Here is a 21,774-nt window from a genome sequence, read left to right on the forward strand (position 1 = left end):
GGCCACAGACTATGTTTTCTGTTTAAGTGCTACTGTAAGCAGGGCTATAGGATGCACTATGTAGCATCCTACATGCTCTGGTAGGTTCCTGGGTGGGTGGGATAAAGTTGTATTCCACAGTGTGCTGAGATATGAATTAGTTTCCATGCCTGGTACTATCCTCAATAGAGAACACGGTTCTGGCCTGTCTCTTGCTTGGGAATCAAATTAAGCAGAACTATGTACTAAATCCCTGGCCTGACAGGCCACCATCCTACCTGTGCAAATGGGTAGGACTACCAGCTGGGCTTTCTGTTTGAGTGTTGTAATTGGAGTTGCAAGATGGGATACACAGATTCCTTGAACTCTGATTAGGTTTCCTGCTCAGATGGGCTGGAGACTGTACTTGGCTTTGGGAAGGTCTATGAAGTAGTTTTCATGACTGATTTTGGCTGCAGAACAGGCCCTCAAATAGAATGCTCTTTCTTTGTGGATCAAATCAGACAGAATTGCATCCTCAGCTCCTTGGCCAATGAGGACAGGACCATCATCTTGGCTCTGTAGATGCAGAGGCACTTGATAGGCTCTCCGCTGAAGTGTCTCTGTAATTGAGGCTGCAGAGTGAGCTACCAAGATTTCTGGGAACTCTAGTTTGGTTTTATTGTTGGCAGGGTTGGATGGAAGCTGTACTCAGCAATGGGCAAGGCTACAGATTGGCTTCACTATCTGGGAATATTATGTATTCAACATTATATATTAAATATCATTAGACATGATATATAGATTAAATATATACAATATATTTAACATTATTGAATTAATGTTAAGTTTCTTGCACACAGGTGAAAATCCTTATTCTTAAGAACTACATGCTGAAGTGTTTGCAATTTAATATCAAATAGTCTAGCAAAATGAACAATGAATGCCCAGACCCACATCCATAGACACATATGATAAAGATATATATAAAGAAGTGTGTCTAATAGTAGATTAATCTAGGTGAAGGATAAATGGGTAGTCTTTGAATTTTAAATTTTCTGTAGGTTGAATTTTGTCACCATAAAAAGTAAGTGGTATTATCAAAATTAATGACTCCTTAGAATGGCTGAATTTTATTGTATGTAAATTATACCTCAATAAAGTTGTCCTAAAAATTTTGGGGTAGAGTAACAACAAATAAACATTCATTTCAAGAAAATTATTTACACAGATTTTATCACTAAGTCAAAAAGAAAGAGAAATGCACTATTTCCTCTAATGACTTGGTAGGGTATTGGGTTTCATCATTTACATGATCATATTCAGCAAATTCCTAGTGAGAATTTATATTAAGCATTTCAAAAAAACAGTTGAATCCTAATAAGTCTTAAAATTTTTTTTATTGTCACCTCACAAGGGGTTGAGGTCTTCTTATGTAGGTGAGTCCAGTTGATAAAAATGGAGAAACTTTTTTTACAATATTTAAATATATCTGAATATACAATCTTGAATGTATAACTTGGAAATCAGCACCAAAATATTCTCAGATAATATAGAAAGAGTCAAAAGAAAATACCATGAGGACATGAATCAGAAAAAGAAAATTATAGGTCAGCTTTATTGATTACAATATTGTGAGTGTGATAAATATCCCTTTTAAAGTACAGAGAATCTCAGGTTATGTGACATTTATGAGACAGCTTAAACAAAATGGAAGTGTTAGGTATAAAACTTTTTTAATGTTTTATTGTTTTAATTTTATTCATTTATTTTTGAGAGAGAGAGAGAGCAGGGAAGGGGCAGAGAGAGAAGGAGAGAGAGAGAATCCCAAGCAGGCTCCATGCTGCCAGTGCAGAGCTTGATGCAGGGCCCGATTCAATGAACTGTGAGATCCTGACCTGAGTTGAAATCAAGAGTCAAGGTGACTCAACTGACTGAGCCACCCAGGCACCCCATTTTTTAAATGCTTTTTGTAAGTATAAAACATCATTATTATTATTTATTATTTTTTATGTATAGAACATTTTTTAAAAGACCATCAAAAATATGCCAGGATTGGCAATCAAAAGATAATGAAGATGGTATTACTAACAGATAAAGTAAAATTTAAGATACTTAAAGTAGAAGAATGAGGATATTTTATATTGAAAGCTATAATTCAAATTAAAGAGGCATTTCTTTTTTTTAATTTTTTTAATGTTTATTTACTTTTGAGAGAGAGAGACGGAGCACAAGTGGAGGGGGGCAGAGAGAGAGACACACACACAGAATCCGAAGCAGGCTCCAGGCTCCAAGTTGTCAGCATAGAGCCCATCATGGGGCTTGAACCCACAAACCATGAGATCATGACCTGAGCTGAAGTCAGATGCTTAACGAACTGAACCATCTAGGCACCCCTAACAAAGCATTTCTAATGATGAATACTTAGTTGACGAGTTATGAAGAAACTATAAAAACAAAACCTCTGGAAATATTCAGAAGAAAGTAATAAATGTCAAAACTATAGTGGAGCACATTAAGGCATTTTTCTTAGCCTCTAACAGATAGAAAAAAATTTTAACATACAAAGATCAAATTATTTATCAACCAGCTTTACTTAACACTTAACCTTTGTACCTTATGAGTGAATGACACATACATTCAATGGTAGTCATTTCTAGGTCACAGGGAAAACACCAGTAATTTTGTAAAACTAAAAGCTGATACGCCAAAACTCCATCATAATACACTAAAACAATAAGGAATAAAAAGAGATATAATAATAGAATGAAAAGTTTTAAATACTACCATAAGTGACTTTTTCAAGGTGGAAACACAAAACTATATAGGGTATTTAGAAATTAATGAATTCCATACAATATTTAAAAATTTTGGAGCATATGTATCAGTCACGGCAAACTTGGTGGCACTATGATAAAAAAAATCCTAATGGCTAAACACAGTTTATTTTTTTTCATGCAACATCAGCTATGGGTCTGGGTGGCTCTTTGGGCAGCTGTCTTCCATGTGTTGGCTCAGCATTCCAGAATGTTTAGGTTTTTTGGCATTTCTACATTGATAGTTTTTTTTTCTCCCATTTTCTAAGTCAATAGAAGAACAGACCAGACAGACATGAGCCACAGTAGGGAAATACTTTCTCTCAGAAGTGACATTTATCACTTTTGTCCTCATTCCATCGTCCAAAGTGAACTGGCCTGCTTATATTTAAAAAGGAAGCATTCCTGGACTAGAAGAGAGCTGAATATTGGTTAAGAGGGAGAATGCCTATCACAGAGAATTGTACCAAGACTTAAGTTCTAAAACTGTAAAGCAAGAGGAATGTGAGGCAAGCAGGCAATAGTTAATAAGTTGAGCCACAGGAACATTAAAATGAATAAGTAAATCTAAGAGCTGGTTATTGAAAACAAAAATAAATGGGTAGAAAGTGCTATTAAGCAAAAAGAAAAAAAAACATGGTTTAGAAACGATCAAGATGATATAACTATGGCCTTGGAGAAGAGTAAAACAAACAAATGCAAATTTGATGAATTCTCCAAAGGAGATACGAATTTAAGTCAAATTCATCATGTTGTACACCTTAAACTTACATAATGTTACATATAAGTTGTATCACAAAAAAGATGGAAAAAAAAGAATTTTAATAGATTCAGTTGCCAGTGTTAGGTATAGATAGTTTTAAAGGAAAGTTTTTAAGTGTTTGGGAAAACATAGTTCATATACTACTACAATTTTAGGGTATGTGAAAAACATACAACTTAATTTTAAGTAGTTCTATAATAATTACTAAGCAACATTCATTTGCTCCATTATGATAAAGTGTGTACACACATAAAAACACATGAGCAACATGTCCATATTAGAGCAGTATTAATTTTAATAGCATATTAATAGAATGTAATGTTTTGATCAAGGAATATGATGGCTTAGTGTTAAGTAACATATTAATGAAATGAATTGCATCAATAGGTCAGAAGACAAAAGTAATTATCAATCATTATCAAAATGCTGCTGATAAAAATTCAACTCCATTTTTAATAAAAATTTTAGTAAATAGGGAGATATATAAATAGTTTTTCTCAACATGATCTAGAATACTCATAAACTGAATACCACCTAATGATGAAATTTATGAGGTTTTCCAATGAAAAATCCAGAGCAAAGCTCACAATGGTGATATCACCATTGTTGTTTAATATTGTCTTGGCATTTTTAGGCAGTTAGACATAGAAAGAGCTTATTGGTGATGAGAAAGAATATTTCCAAACACATTATCCAGAATCACTTTAAAAGTGAACCTCTCATTAAGGCTCTCCTACCCCTCCAAAAAAAGTATTTTCCCCCTCTTCATGCTTATATGTTTTGGTTTGTGATTACATGTTATTATTTTAGAATAAGTACATTTTAAAATACCACATCAAAAACTTATGATTAAATTTTCATAAATAATAAGTAATGCCACAAGTTGAGTGCATTAAACATTAAAGTCATGTTATTAAATATTTTTATTTACTTATTATATACATTAAGTTATAAATTATTTAATTATATATTATATATATATTGATTTCCTAGATTTCAACTAGAATATAGTCCTGTGGCTACTTTCGAATATAGCACATTGTATAGGTGAAAGGTATGTGATATTTTCTCGATGGCATCCACTAGTTTTTAAAAATAATTTATCTTTTTCAGTTTGATTACATGGGCTCTGATGTAAAGGTTGTAACACAGAAGATTATTCAGATAATTGGCTTTGTTAACACTGTAAGTTTTTATTTATTTTGTTTATATATTTTGTAAAAGTGTAGGTAATATGAATTGATGTGTATAATATTTTGTTGTACTGTTGAAGTTCCTATAATCAAAATACTGCATTAAATGTCATATGCATTTTTATGAAAGTTTAATATAATTTAATTAAAATTTATTTAAAATTTATTGTTATTATTTTTTTAGATACTTTCACAGTTAAAACTGACTGTTGTAATATCTTCCATAGAAATCTGGTCAAATAAAAACAAAATTTCTACTACAGGGAATCCTAATATTATATTATCTAGATTTTTAGAATGGAAATACAAACATGTCTCCCAACCTCATCAGACTGCATACTTATTTGCGTGAGTATAGTATTCCATTTTTGTATAGCATTAAATGAATAACCCAAAATGATTTCATATGTTAATTATGAAAATAAGCATTTAATGAATATATACTGTGTCCTATAAATTTGATAGACACCATGGGATGGGAAAAACATGTAAATTTAGAAGTCCTTGTTTTCAAGGAGCTAATGTGAGGCAAGACTTAAAAACTTTTATCAACTGACATAAAATGACCTGATAAAAGTAAAATTACATGAAAATACTGAAATAACTAAAGAAGGTTAATAATGAGTGATATAATTTCTTTGGCTTTCCTTGTTATACTACTTGCTCTCTCTACATTTTTGTCTCCATTTGTTTTTTAAATAACATCAATATATAGAATTTATACATGCTCTAGAATCTAATGCACAGAAAAATCTATGCATCTTTAAGGAGATCACAGAAAACTGAATGTACAGGAAACCAGAATAAAAACTATAAACGTTAGTGCAGTAGCCTTTTGCATAAGCTATTAGGCCTTATCCTTATTACACTTCTGGAAGTTTATTAAATTTACAATTTACAAAATATCGAAATATTCTTAACATTGACGATTTGAAAAACATATATTTAAATAGTTTAATTCAGAGTAGCATAGTGCTTAGGACATAGTAATTGTTTGATAATTGTTGCTATGAAAATGATTATCATTAATAATACCATTCTTAAATGCAATTCTGAGGAAAATTATTATTTTTTAGCTTCAAGAAACATCCTAGTTTTATAGGAGCCACATTTCCTGGGAAAATATGTAATAAGAATTATGCTGTAGGAGTTGCTCTGGTATGTAATTATTTTCCAAATCCTCATATTTTCATGTTTTAAAATTTTCTAAATATTTTAAATGAATAAGTATATTAGTTTAATCATCCTTTAATAGTTTTTATATTGCTAAATTGGAGCATTAATACTAAACTATATAATTGACTTTTTTTTAAAAAATTTTTTTAACGTTTATTTATTTTTGAGACAGGGAGAGACAGCATGAACGGGGGAGGGTCAGAGAGAGAGGGAGACACAGAATCCGAAACAGGCTCCGGGCTCTGAGCTGTCAGCACAGAGCCCGACGCGGGGCTCGAACTAACGGACCGTGAGATCATGACCCGAGCCGAAGTTGGATGCCCAACCGACTGAGCCACCCAGGCGCCCCTATAATTGCTTTTAAAAACACAACTTTAAATTAAACTGATCACAATGCCATATTATTTTTAAAAAACATATTTGACTAAGTAAAAGTTTAATTGTTTTGAACAGTGGCATGCTTGTATCAATATTTATTATATAACCAATGTAATTTTATTGTTAATTATTAAACATGTCAGCTTCTTACAACATTAATAATTGGTGTAAATTCATGTGCTTTTTTATTACATGACTTTTTTTTATTTTAACATAACTTTTATTGCACTCAATTCTTTATTATGTTTGGGATGAGCAGACTGTTGGAGGAAGAAACAGCCATCAAATGTTCATAACTACTGTTTTTTTGCAAAGTAAAAATGATCTCCTACTACAGAATTATATTCCTTTTACAAGTTATATAAAAAATGGGGAAGGGAACTAAAAGTACTTCAAAGGTCTGCGCTATGATTTTTTTTACTGATCCGTTTGCACAATTGGTTGTGTTTTAGTAGCAAGTAAAATGAAGCAAATTGCTATTGACAGATATTTAAAATCAGTTCTGGGGCGCCTGGGTGGCTCAGTCAGTTGAGCGTCCGACTTCGACTCAGGTCATGATCTCACGGTCTGTGAGTTCGAGTCCCACGTCTGTGGGCTGTGCTGACAGCCCTGAGCCTAGAGCCTGGAGCATGGAGCCTGCTTCGGATTCTCTCTCTCTCTCTCTCTCTCTCTCTCTCTCTCTCTCTCTCTGTCGGTCTCAAAAATAAATAAAACATTTAAAAATTAAAATCAGTTCTTCACTTGTTATTATTCCTATAAAATACATATTGATTGATTAGATAAATCCAATAACAGTTGTGGGGTTGTTACTATGGGTAGAGAACAATCATACATTTCATAAGGATTTGTGTTTATTCTTAGTGCCTAGTTTTGGTTTTCTCTCAGTGAAAACTTGAGGAAAGACCATCAGAAATTGTCCAGGTCTTCATTGTTGTTGTTAATTCTTCTTTGAAAACAATGTTTCATTGCTGAAGACTAATTTTTAGATCGTGTGTGTGTGTGTGTGTGTGTGTGTGTGTGTGAAGCAAATAAAGCAGACGATAATTATTGAGTATAAGTGGTTAGTATGTATGTTTTTCTGAGGCATTCTTTAAGACTTTAGTTTTGATTGGAATTTTTATAATAGGAATTTGTAAATAAAAAGGTGAATACACGAGTTAAGCAAGAATGCTATTAAAATATCAGTATAACATTAAAATATAAATATAAAAATAAATTATTTCTGATTGTGCCAACAACAGAGTTTGAAGATTAGATTTCAAAAAGATAGCTACCAGTCATAATATTCCAGAAGTTTTTTTAAAATTAAAAATTACTTCCTTGAATATTGTGGCTTTATTAAATGTCTTGAAATCACTATAGTTTAAGTCCTCTGACTTTGTTCTTTGTCAGTACTACATTGTACATAACTTTGCATTCTCATATAGATTTTAAAACCAGCTTTTCTAGTTACACACACACACACACACACACACACACACGCACACACACACACAGGCTTAGATTTTGATTGGGATGGTGTATAATTTATGAATGAATTAGAGGAAATGACATATTATCAACATTGGATCTTCCCATCCACTAACATGGTTTATGTCTCCATTATTGATGTCCTTAAAAAATTCTCTGTAGAGATTTCATACATCTGCTAAATTTATTCATAGAGATTTTATATGTTCTGATGCTGTTGCAACTGGTATTGTTTAAATTTATCTTCCAATTTTTCACTGCTAGTGTATATATATGTGGTCTATTTATATATGTTTTTTACATATGACCTTGATGAATTTATATAGGAGATCCATTATTTTTTCCAGCTTTAATGAAATATAATTTTGCATGTATCATTGTTTAACATGTACAGCATAATGATTTGATATATGTCTATGTTGTGAAATGTTTTCCACAGTTAGGTTAGTGAACATATCCATCACATCTCACATAACTGCCGTGTGTGTGTGTGTGTGTGTGTGTGTGTGTGTGTGTGGTAAGAACCTTTAAGATCTACTCTATTGGCAACTTGCAAATGTACAATACAGTACTGTTAATTATAGTCACTATGCTGTACATTGCATCTTCAGAAACTAGAAGTTTGTACTATTTAACCATTGGCACTTATTCCTGCCCCTAGAAACCACCACTCTGTTCTCTATTTCTAGGATTTTGGTTGTGTTAGACTCCACATATGAGGAGATCATACAATATTTGTCTTTCTCTGTCTTATTTCACTTAACATAATGCTCTCAAGATTCATACATGTTGTCACAAATGGCAGGATTTCCTCCTTTTTTATGACTGAATATTATGTATATATGAATATATATCACAATTTATTTATCCATTCATCTATCAGTGGACACTTAGGTTGTTATCATGTCTTGACTATTGTGAATAGGGCCGCAGTGAACATGGGGTAAAAATGTCTCCTTGAGGCAGAGGGTTTTATTTTTTCCAGATATATACCCAGAAGTGGAATTTACGATTCATATGATAGCCCTATTTTTACTTTTTTCAGGAATCTCCACACTGTTTTCCATAGTGGAGGTACCCATGTACATCAGCAGTGTACAAGGGTTCCATTTTTTCCACCAGCATTTATTATCTATTTTCTTTTAGATAATAGTCATTCTATTAGGTGTGAGGTGATATCTCTTGTGGTTTTGATTTGTAATTCCCGGATGATTAGTGATGCTGACCATGTACCTTTTCACCTACCTGTTGGCCATTTGAATATCCTCTTTGGAGACATGTCTATTCAGGTTCTTAGACCATTTCTTAATCAGATTATTTGGGTTTTGGTAGTGAGCTGTATGTGTTCCTAATATATTTTGAATATTAACCCCTTATCATATCTATAGTTTGAAAATATTTTTCCCAATATCTAGGTTGCCTTTTCATTTTATTGACTGGTATTTTGCTGTGCAGAACCTTTTATGTTAAATAAGTACTACTTATTTTTGCTTTTGTGGTTTTGTGTTATATCCATAAAATCATTGTGTAGACCAATGTCAAGGAGATTTTTCACTATGCTTTCTTATAGGAGTTTTATGATTTCACTTCTTACGTTTAAGTATTTAGTTCATTTTCAGGTAATTTTAGGAAGTAGTATGAGATAGAGGTCCAGTTTTGTTATTTGCATGTGAATATCCAGTTTTCCCAACATAATTTATTGAGGAGACTATCTTTTCTCAATTGAGTGTTCTGAGCTCCCTTGATAAATATTAGTTGACCATATACATGGAAGGGTTTATTTCTGGGCTATCTGTTCTGTTCCACTGGTCTTTGAGTCTGTTTTTATGGCACTAACACTTTTTGATTACTATAGGTTTACCATACAGTTTGAAAACAGTAAGTTTGATGCTTCCACCATTGCTCTTTTTTGAGGGAGAGCTTAAACAACCAATATTGTCACAATTCTGGATGCAAGAAAGTCTAACATCAAGGTGCTGGCAGATACAGTGTATGGTGAAAGCTGACTTCTTGATTCATAGACAACTTTTTCTTTTTGGTACTTATGTTTTTTTGTTTCAGTTTTTATCTAATTCTAGTTGGCTAACATATAGTGTAATATTGGTTTAGGAGTAGAATTTAGTGAACCATCACTTACATATAACACCCAGTGCTCACCACAACAGATGACCTCCTTAATACCCATCACCCATTTAGCCCATTCCCTACCCATCTCCCCTCCAGCAACTCTGTTTTTTGTCCTTGGTTAAGACTCTCTTATGGTCTTTGTCTTGCTTTGACTGACTTATTTCGCTTAGCATAATACACTCTAGATCCATCCATGTCGTTGCAAATGGCAAATTTTCATTCTTTTTGATCACCGAGTAGTATTCCATTGTGTAAATATATACCACATCTTTTTTATCCATTCATCAGTTGATAGACATTTGTGCTCTTTTCCTAATTTGGCTATTGTTGATAATGATGCTATAAACGTTGGGGTGCATGTGTCCTTGTGAATCACTATTTTTGTATCATTTGGGTAAATTCCTAGTAGTAAAATTGCTGGGTCATAGGGGAGTTCTATTTTTAACTTTTTGAGAAACCTCCATACTGTTCTCCAGAAGGACTGCACCAGTTTGCATTACCACCAACAGTGTAAGAGGGTTCCCCTTTCCCTACATCTTTGCCAACATTTGTTCTTTCTTGTATTGTTAATTTTAGATATTCTGACAGGTATGAGGTGGTATCTCATCATAGTTTTGATTTGTAATTCTGTGATGATGTGTTGATCATCTTTTCATGTGTCTGGTAGTGTCTGTTAAGTCCTTCTTGGAAAAATGGCTATTCAGGTTTTCTGCCTATTTCTTAACTGGATTATTTGTTTTTTGGTTGTTGAATTTGATAAGTTCTTTATAGATTTTGGATACTAACCCCTTATCAGATGTGTCATTTACAAATATCTTCTCCCATTCCATGGATCGCCTTTTAGTTTTATTGATTATTTTCTTTGATATGCAGAAGATTTCTTTTTTTTTTTTTTTATCTTGATGAGGTCCCAATAGTTCATTTTTGCTTTTGTTTCCCTTGCCTCTGGAGATGTATCTTACTACATACTAGAAGTTGTTAGAGCTGAGGTCAAAGAGGATGCTGCCTGTGTTTTCCTCTAGGATTTTGATGATTTCCTATCTCACATTTAGGTCTTTCATCCATTTTGAGTTTATTTTTGTGTATGGTGTAAGAAAGTGGTCCAGGTTCATTCTTCTGCATGTCGCTGTCCAGTTTTCCCAACACCATTTGTTGAAAACACTGTCTTTTTTCCATTGGATATTCTTGCCTGCTTTGTTGAAGATTAATTGACCATAGGGTTGTGGTTTCATTTCAGGGTTTTATTCTATTCCATGGATCTACATGTTTGTTTTTGTGCCAGTACCATACTGTCTTGATGAGTACAGCTTTGTGCTTGAAGTCAGGAATTGTGATGCTCCAGCTTTGCTTTTCCTTTCCAAGATTGCTTTAGTTCTTTGGGGTCTTTTGTGATTTCATACAAATTTTAGGTTTTTTTTTTTTAGCTCTGTGAAAAATGCTATTGGTATTTTGATAGGGATTGCAATACATGTGTACATTGCTTTGGGTAGTATAGACATTTTAACAATATTTGTTCTTCCAATCCATGAGCATGGGATGTTTTTCCATTTCTCTGTGCCATCTTCAGTTTCTTTCATCAGTGTTCTATATTCTTCAGAGGACAGATCTTTACCTCTTTGGTTAGGTTTATTCCTAGGTATCTTATGGTTTTTGGTGCAAGTATAAATGGGATTGATTCTTTGATTTCTTTCTTCTGTTTCATTAGTGGTGTTAGAAATGCAACAGTTTTGGTATGTTGATTTTGTATCCTGTGATTTGGTTGAACTTGTGTTTTGGTTCTAGACATTTTCTAGTGGAGTCTTTTGGGTTTTCTATATAGAGTATCATGTCATCTACAAATAGTGAAAGTTTGATTTCTTCCTTGCTGATTTTAATGCCTTTTATTTCTTTTTGTTGTCTGATTGCTGACTTCCAGTACTATGTTAGGTAACAGTGGTGAGAGTGGATATCAGGTTTGTTCCTGACCATAGAGGAAGAGTTCTCAGGTTTTCCCCATTGAGGATGATGTTAGCTGTGGGTTTTTTGTATATGGCTTTAATGATATTGAGGTATGTTCCCTGTATCCCTATTTTGTTGAGGGTTTTTATGAAGAATGGATGCTGCATTCTGTCAAATTCTTTTTTGAATCTATTGGAAGGATCACATGGTTCTTATTCTTTCTTTATTAATGTGGTGTATCACGTTGATTAATTTGGAAATATTGAACCACTCTTGCAGACCACAACTAAATCCCATTTGATTGTGGCGTGTAATTCTTTTAATGTACTGTTGGATATGATTTGCTATTATCTTGTTAGAAATATTTGCATCCATATTAATTAGGGATATTGGCCCCATAATTTTCTATTTTAGTGGAGTCCTTGTCTGGTTTTGGATTGAAGGTAATTCTGGCTTTGGAGAATGAGTTTGGAAGTTTTCCCTCCATTTCCAAGTTTTGGAACAGTTTGAGAACAGGTATTATTTCTTCTCTAATTTCTGGTATAAATCCCCCAGGAAGCCATCTGTCCCTGGACTTTTGTCTATTGGGAAATGTTTGGTTACTTATTCAGTCTTTGCTAGTTATGGATCTGTTCAAATTTTCTTTCTTTCTTTTTTTTTTTTTTTAAGAATTTTTTTTTTCAACGTTTATTTATTTTTGGGACAGAGAGAGACAGAGCATGAACGGGGGAGGGGCAGAGAGAGAGGGAGACACAGAATCGGAAACAGGCTCCAGGCTCTTGAGCCATCAGCCCAGAGCCCGACGCGGGGCTCGAACTCACGGACCGCGAGATCGTGACCTGGTTGAAGTCGGACGCTTAACCGACTGCGCCACCCAGGCGCCCCTCAAATTTTCTATTCTTCTTGTTTCAGTTTTGGTAGTTTATATGTTTCTATGGAAAATTCTTTCCATTTCTTCTAATTGCTCAATTTGTTGGCATATAATTTTTCATAATATTCTCTTATAATTATTTGTACTTCTGTGATGTTATCTCATTTGTGATTTTACTTATTTAGATCCTTTCTCTTTCTTTTTGGTAAGTCTGGCTAGGGGTTTATCAATATTATTAATTTTTTTTAAACAACCAGTTCCTAGCTTCATTGATCTTTTCTACTTTTTAAAAATTCTATGTCATTTATTTCTGCTCTAGTTTATATTATTTCCCTTCTTTTGCTGGATTTAGGCTTCATTTGCTGTTCCTTTTCTAGCTCCTTTAGGTGTAAGGTTAGGTTGTGTGCTTGAGACTTTTCCTTCTTCTTCAGAAAGCTCTGTATTGCTATATACTTCCCTCTTAGGACTGCTTTTGCTGTATCCTGAAAGTTTTGGACCGTTGTGTTTTCATTTTCATTGGTTTCCATGTATTTATTTCTTCTTTAATTTCTTGGTTAACCCATTAAGTCTTTAGTAGGATGTTCTTTATCCTGCATTTATTTTTGGGCTTTCCAAATGTTTTCTTGTGGTTGACTTCCAAGTTTCATAGCATATTGGTTAGAAAATATGCATGTTATGACCTCAGTCTTTTTGTATTGTTGAGGCCTGATTTGTGACCCAGCATATGATCTCTTCTGGAGAATGTCCCATATGCACTAGAAAAAAATGTGTATTCTGCTCCTTTAGGATGATATATATGTGTTAAGTCCATCTGGTCCAATGTGTCATTCAAAGCCATTGTTTCCTTTTTGATTTTCTGCTTAGATGATCTGTCCATTGTTGTAGTGGGGTGTTAAGGTCCCCACTATTACTGTAATTGATATCAATGAGTTTTGTTGTATTTGTTATTTATTACTTTTTTTAGAGAGAGAGAAAGTGCGAGTGGGGAGAGAGGCAGAGAGAGAGACAGAGAGAGAATCTCACGCAAGCTCCATGTTTTCACAGATAGACCCCTTTATTATGATATAGTATCATTCTTCATCCTTGTTCCAGTCTTTGTTTTAAAATCTAGTTCGTCTGATATAAGTACAGCTACTCCTGCTTTCTTTTGATGTCTCATCGCTTGATAGATGGTTCTCCATCCCTTCCCATTCACTCTGCAGGTGTCTTAGGTCTAAAATGAGTCTCTTGTAGGCACCATATAGATGGGTTTCATTTTTTTAAATCTGTTCTGATACCATATGTCCTTTGATTGGAGCATTTAATCCATTTACATTCAGAGTGATTACTGGTAGATATGAACTCATATACTGTCCAGGGCCTTGCACTTCAGGAAGTGTTTCTGGTATATGCTATGTGCACTTTGCTGTTGTGTTTTCACTGCTCTTAACTACTGATCAGTCCTCTGAAGGGTTTTTCCTTGTCTACAGCGGGTATTATTTGGACCTTGTCCACTGTGTGGTGACAAGTGTGCGCCATTCACTGAAGTCCATCGGTGCTGATGGGCAGGGGTAGAAATTGTGTCAGCCAGCTCTATCATCTTGGAGAGGGGAGTTCATGCCCACCACTGTTCAGGAATTCCCCACAGAAGAGCAAATAACCTCCCCTCAATTGTCCCAGGCATCCTTCAGATCTTTTACTTCACCCTGTCTTTGTCTGAGCCATCTGCCCACCTGGTATAACAGTGCTCCTGTGTTTTATCTCTGGCACACGAGCTGTGTTTCAAAACTTCAAATTTTAGGGACACACTGCAGCACAGATTTGTGCTGATCTTTTGGGGGAGGTCTTGCTGTGCTGTGGCTGGTGCCAGTTTGTCCCAGAAGAGAAGTTGCGTGAATGTACAGGGGCTTGGAGTTTATGGTAAAGAACAGCACAAAGCCAGAGTTCAGGTTAGCTGCCCTCAGCGGGTGCCTCTGTTCCTATGCTAATGAATGGGGAAGCTCAATGGTGCCCACCAGCTCTATTGTCCCCAGAAAAGCAGTGCCATCTTTCCCAAATGCACTCTAAGAAGGGGCACTGTCCCTTCCAGTGGGACCCAGGGGATATTCAGACCACGGTATCTGCTCCAGGGCCTCTGTACCCCTTCTCCACTGGAGCACCTCTATATCCACCAGACTCCACCCTGTGATGGTGTGGACTTATAAAACTTAAGACTTTGGGCTATGCTGCTTGTAAAAACTTGCAATCATCAGTCCCTCTTGTTTTGCCAATCTGTGATTTGGGGGATGTGTTTTTATTGTGCAATGCCCTGCACCCTGTTTTTTCTCTCTCTTTCCTCTCTCCTTGATCAGGGCTTCCTCCCCTCCACTGCATGGGTGATTCTTTTCTCCCCCCAGTCACATCTCTGAACCTCCTACCTCCCATGATGTGGCCTCTTTTCTCTCTCTAGTTGTGCAGTTTGTTCTCTCAGTCCTCAGATTGATTTCCTGGGCGTTCAGAATGATTTGGCATTTATCTAGCTGTGTTTGAGGGAAAAGGCAATTCTAGGGTCCCCCTACTATTCTCCCATCTTAGCTCCTGGTCTAGAAGGGGAATATGGGCATTTTAACAATATTAATTCTTCCAGTCATAGAATATCTTTCCACTTATTTGTGTCATCTTAAGTTTCTTTCATCAATATCTTATAGTTTCAATGTGCAGGTTTCTCATCTTCTCAGTTAAATTTATTCCTAGATATTGGGGCACGTGGGTGGCTCAGTCAGTTAACTGTCCAACTCTGACTACATCATGACTCATGGTTTGTGGGTTTGAGTCCCAGGTCACACTCTGTGCTGAAAGCCTGGAGTCTGGAGCCTGCTTCAGATTCTGTGTCTCCCTCTCTCTTTGCCCCTTCCTTGCTCATGCCCTCTCTCTCTCAAAAATAAAATGAACATTTAAAAAATTAAAAAAATTATTCCCAGCTATTTTATTCTTTTTAATGCAATTGTAAATGGGATTGTTTTCTTAACTTCTCTTTCTGATAGTTAGTTATTAGTGTATAGAAATGCTGCAGATTTCTAGATATTGATTTTGTACACTGCAACTTTACTGAATTTATTAGTTCTAGCAGTTATTTTTTTTTTTTGGTAGAGTTTTAAGGTTTTCTATATTTGCAAATAATCACTGTTTACTTCTTTCAATTGGATGCCTTTTTTTTTTCTTGCCTAATTTCTTTGGCTAGGACTTTCAATACTATGTTAAATAAAAGTAACAGTAATGGAATTCCTGTCTTGTTTGTGATCTTAGAGAAAAAGCTCTCAGTTTTTCACCTTTGAGTATGATAGCTGTGAGCTTGCCATATATGGCCTTTATTATGTTAAGGTACGTTCCCTCTAAACTCACTTTGATGAGCAATTTTAATCATAAATTGATGTTGAATTTTATCTTCTATTCATTGTCCTGTTTTTTTCTTTTTTAATCTTTCTCTTGTTTGTCTTCTATGGTTTTCATTGTACATTTCATAGGATTCCATTTCCTCTCCTCTCATCATATCATCAGTTATATTAAGAAACCTACTTAAGCATTTGTCCTAGAGTTTACATATACACTTGCAAATAACTTAATTGTAATGTAGTTTTAATTAACTAGACTAAGCTAACTGAACTAAAATAGCACTAATCTAGATGGGAAAAAAATTTAAGGTTACCTAGGATTTATTTTCATCAGATATTAAAAGACATACAGACATGTTAATGACTGTCATGGAAGAGGGGAAGATGGCGGCATAGGAGGACCCTGGGCTCACCTCTTCCTGCTGGTCACATAGATTCCACCTATACCTGCCTAAATAACCCAGAAAACCACCAGAAGACTAGCAGAACGGATTCTCTGGAGCCAAGCACAGAGGAGAGGCCCATGGAAGAGAGTAGGAGGGCGGAGAGGTGGTGCGGGATACACGGACTGGAGGGAGGGAGCTGGGGCGGAGGGGCAGCCCACTGGCCAAGCAGAGGTCCCAAGTCTGGCTTGCAAAAGTGGAGTTGCCGGACAGAGTGTGTTCGGACAGCAAGTGGGACTTAACATCTGGAGGGTTATAAGCTAACAGCTGTGCTCGGAGAGTGGGAGGGCTGGAGGACAACGAGAGGGAGAGTTGTTGAGCCCTGGACGACAGAGCTCAGCTTGGCCAGGAACAAAGGTGCTTGCCAGCGCCATCTCCCTCGCCTATCCCCCAGCCGAAACCACAAAGGGAACCAGTTCCTGTCAGAGAACTTGCTTGCACCCCGCAAACACCCAACGCTGTGCTTCTTCGGATCCATCCCTCCTGCGGCTGGTCTGACACCCTCCTGGTGCTGCAGGGCTCCTCCTGAAGCAGATCACGAAGGATAAGCAAGCTGAACCTGCCCCTCCCGCCCCAGTGCAACTTGCTGATCCACCCCAGCTAATACGCCAGATCCCCAGCACCACAAGCCTGGCAGTGTACAAGTACCACAGACGGGCCATGCCACTCCACAGTGAATCCCACCCCTAGGAGGGTGGAAGAGAAGGTACACACCAGTCTGACTGTGTCCCCAGCGGTAGGCTGGGGGCAGACATCAGGTCTGACTGAGGCCCCGCCCACCAACGCAAGTTATTCAAGACAGCACAGGGGAAGTGCCCTGCAGTTCCGCACCACTCCAGGGACTATCCAAAATGACAAAAGGGAAGAATTCCCCTCAGAAGAATCTCCAGGAAATAACGCCAGCTAACGAACTGATCAAAAAGGATTTAAACAATATAACAGAAAGTGAATTTAGAATAATAGTCATAAAATTAATCGCTGGGCTTGAAAACAGTATAAAGGACAGCAGAGAATCTCTTGCTACAGAGATCAAGGGACTAAGGAACAGCCAGGAGGAGCTAAAAAATGCTATAAATGAGCTGCAAAATAAAATGGAGACAACCACAGCTCGGATTGAAGAGGCAGAGGAGAGAATAGGTGAACTGGAAGATAAAATTATGGAAGAAGAGGAAGCTGAGAAAAAGAGAGATAAAAAAAATCCAGGAGTATGAGGGGAAAATTAGAGAACTAAGTGATGCACTAAAGAGAAATAATCTAATTGGTGTTACAGAGGAGGAAGAGAGAGGGAAAGGTGCTGAAGGTATACTTGAAGAAATAATAGCTGAGAACTTCCCAGATCTGGGTAAGGAAAAAGGTATTGAAATCCAAGAGGCACAGAGAACTCCCTTCAGACGTAATTTGAATCAATCTTCTGCACGACATATCATAGTGAAACTGGCAAAATACAGGGATAAAGAGAAAATTCTGAAAGCAGCTAGGGATAAACATGCTCTAACATATAAAGGGAGACCGATAAGACTCGTGACGGATCTGTCTACTGAAACTTGGCAGGCCAGAAAGGAATGGCAGGAAATCTTCAATGTGATTAACAGAAAAAATATGCAGCCGAGAATCCTTTATCCAACAAGTCTGTCATTTAGAATAGAAGGAGAGATAAATGTCTTCCCAAACAAAAAAAAACTGAAGGAATTTGTCACCACTAAACCAGCCCTGCAAGAAGTCCTAAGGGGGATCCTGTGAGACAAAGTACCAGAGACATCGCTACAAGCATAAAACATACAGACATCACAATGACTCTAAACCTGTATCTTTCTATAATAACACTGAATGTAAATGGATTAAATGCAACCACCAAAAGACATAGGGTATCAGAATGGATAAAAAAACAAGACCCATCTATTTACTGTCTATAAGAGACTCATTTTAGACCTGAGGACACCTTCAGATTGAAAGTGAGGGGATGGAGAACTATTTATCATGCTACTGGAAGTCAAAAGAAAGCTGGAGTAGCCATAGTTATATCAGACAAATTAGACTTTAAATTAAAGGCTGTAACAAGAGATGAAGAAGGGCATTATATAATAATTACAGGGTCTATCCATCAGGAAGAGCTAACAATTATAAATGTCTATGCGCCGAATACGGGAGCCCCCAAATATATAAAACACTTACAAACATAAGCAATCTTATTTATAAGAATATGGTCATTGCAGGGGACTTTAACACTCCACTTACAGAAATGGATAGATCATCTAGACACATGGTCAATAAAGAAACAAGGGCCCTGAATGATACATTGGATCAGATGGACTTGACAGATATATTTAGAACTCTGCATCCCAAAGCAACAGAATATACTTTCTTCTCGAGTGCACATGGAACATTCTCTAAGATAGATCACATACTGGGTCACAAAACAGACCTTCATAGATATACAAGAATTGAGATCATACCATGCATACTTTCAGACCACAATGCTATGAAGCTTGAAATCAACCACAGGAAAAAGTCTGGAAAACCTCCAAAAGCATGGAGGTTAAAGAACACCCTACTAAAGAATGAATGGGTCAACCAGGCAATTAGAGAAGAAATTAAAAAATATATGGAAACAAATGAAAGTGAAAACACAACAATCCAAACGCTTTAGGATGCAGCAAAGGCAGTCCTGAGAGGAAAATACATTGCAATCCAGGCCTATCTCCACAAACAAGAAAAATCCCAAATACAAATTCTAACAGCATACCTAAAGGAAATAGAAGCAGAACAGCAAAGACAGCCTAAACCCAGCAGAAGAAGAGAAATAATGAAGATCAGAGCAGAAATAAACAATATAGAATTTAAAAAAAAAAAACTGTAGAGCAGATCAATGAAACCAAGAGTTGTTTTTTTGAAAAAAATAAACAAAATTGATAAGCCTCTAGCCAAGATTCTCAAAAAGAAAAAGGAGATGACCCAAATAGATAAAAGCATGAATGAAAATGGGATTATTACAACCAATCCCTCAGAGATACAAGCAATTATCAGGGAATACTATGAAAAATTATATGCCAACAAACTGGACAACCTGGAAGAAATGGACAAATTCCTAAACACCCACACACTTCCAAAAGTCAATCAGGAGGAATGAGAAAGCTTGAACAGACCCATAACCAGCGAAGAAATTGAATCAGTCATCAAAAATCTCCCAACAAATAAGAGTCCAGGACCAGATGACTTCCCAGGGGAGTTCTACCAGATGTTTAAAGCAGAGATAATACTTATCCTTCTCAAGCTATTCCAAAAAATAGAAAGGGAAGGAAAACTTCCAGACTCCTTCTATGAAGCCAGTATTACTTTGATTCCTAAACCAGACAGAGACCCAGTAAAAAAAAGAGAACTACAGGCCAATATCCCTGATGAATATGGATGCAAAAATTCTCAATAAGATACTAACAAATCGAATTCAACAGCATATAAAAAGAATTATTCACCATGATCAAGTGGGATTCATTCCTGGGATGCAGGGCTGGTTCAACATTTGCAAATCAATCAACGTGATACATCACACTAATAAAAGAAAAGATAAGAACCATATGATCCTGTCAATTGATGCAGAAAAGGCATTTGACAAAATTCAGCAACGTTTCTTAATAAAAACCCTTGAGAAAGTCGGGATAGAAGGAACATACTTAAAGATCATAAAAGCCATTTATGAAAAGCCCACAGCTAACATCATCCTCAACGGGGAAAAACTGAGAGCTTTTTCCCTGAGATCAGGAACACGACAGGGATGCCCGCTCTCACCGCTGTTGTTTAACATAGTGCTGGAAGTTCTAGCATCAGCAATCAGACAACAAAAGGAAATCAAAGGCATCAAAATTGGCAAAGATGAAGTTAAGTTTTCACTTTTTGCAGATGACATGATAGTATACATGGAAAACCCGATAGACTCCACCAAAAGTCTGCTAGAACTGATACATGAATTTAGCAAAGTTGCAGGATACAAAATCAATGTACAGAAATCAGTTGCATTCTTATACACCAATGATGAAGCAACAGAAAGACAAATAAAGAAACTGATCCCATTTACAATTGCGCAAGAAGCATAAAATGCCTAGGAATAAATCTAACCAAAGATGTACAAGATCTGTATGCTGAAAACTATAGAAAGCTTATGAAGGAAATTGAAGAAGATATAAAGAAATGGAAAAACATCCCGTGCTCATGGATTGGAAGAATAAATATTGTCAAAATGTCAATACTACCCAAAGCTATCTACACATTCAATGCAATCCCAATCAAAATTGCACCAGCATTCTTCTCAAAACTAGAGCAAGCAATCCTAAAATTCATATGGAACCACAAAGGCCCCGAATAGCCAAAGGAATTTTGAAGAAGAAGACCAAAGCAGGAGGCATCACAATCCCAGACTTTAGCCTCTACTACAAAGCTGTCATCATCAAGACAGCATGGTATTGGCACAAAAACAGACACATAGACCAATGGAATAGAATAGAGAACCCAGAAATTGACCCACGAATGTATGGCCAACTAATCTTTGACAAAGCAGGAAAGAATATCCAATGGAAGAAAGGCAGTCTCTTTAACAAATGGTGCTGGGAGAACTGGACAGCAACAGGCAGAAGGTTGAAACTAGACCACTTTCTCACACCATTCACAAAAATAAACTCAAAATGGATAAAGGACCTGAATTTGAGACAGGAAACCATTAAAACACTAGAGGAGAAAGCAGGAAAAGACCTCTCTGACCTCAGCCGTAGCAATCTCTTACTCGACACATCCCCAAAGGCAAGGGAATTAAAAGCAAAAATGAATACTGGGTCCCATGAAGATAAAAAGCTTCTGCACAGCAAAGGAAACAACCAACAAAACTAAAAGGCAACCAACGGAATGGGAAAAGATATTTGCAAATGACATATCGAACAAAGGGCTAGTATCCAAAATCTATAAAGAGCTCACCAAACTCCACACCCGAAAAACAAATAACCCAGTGAAGAAATGGGCAGAAAACATGAATAGACACTTCTCTAAAGAAGACATCCGGATGGCCAACAGGCACATGAAAAGATGCTCAACGTCGCTCCTTATCAGGGAAATACAAATCAAAACCACACTCAGGTATCACCTCACGCCAGTCAGAGTGGCCAAAATGAACAAATCAGGAGACTATAGATGCTGGTGAGGATGTGGAGAAGTGGGAACCCTCTTGCACTGTTGGTGGGAATGCAAATTGGTGCAGCCACTCTGGAAAACAGTGTGGAGGTTCCTCAAAAAACTAAAAATAGACCTAC

General features: G+C 36.3%; 1 protein-coding gene across 1 annotated transcript in view; it reads left to right on the top strand.

Annotated features, from left to right (window-relative positions):
• The window catches only part of LOC124521202 (disintegrin and metalloproteinase domain-containing protein 5-like), a 132,679-nt gene that overhangs the window by 33,489 nt on the left and 77,416 nt on the right, over positions 1–21,774 (top strand). Inside the window, exons 8-10 of the mRNA XM_047092312.1 lie at positions 4,651–4,722; positions 4,915–5,078; positions 5,807–5,888. Coding sequence (XP_046948268.1) covers positions 4,651–4,722; positions 4,915–5,078; positions 5,807–5,888 — 318 coding nt within the window. The remainder of the gene's footprint in view (positions 1–4,650; positions 4,723–4,914; positions 5,079–5,806; positions 5,889–21,774) is intronic.

Source organism: Lynx rufus, unplaced genomic scaffold (assembly GCF_022079265.1).
Source record: "Lynx rufus isolate CCGP_SWC_20201006 ecotype Redwood Valley unplaced genomic scaffold, mLynRuf1.p SCAF_3, whole genome shotgun sequence".
Classification (NCBI taxonomy): domain Eukaryota; kingdom Metazoa; phylum Chordata; class Mammalia; order Carnivora; family Felidae; genus Lynx; species Lynx rufus.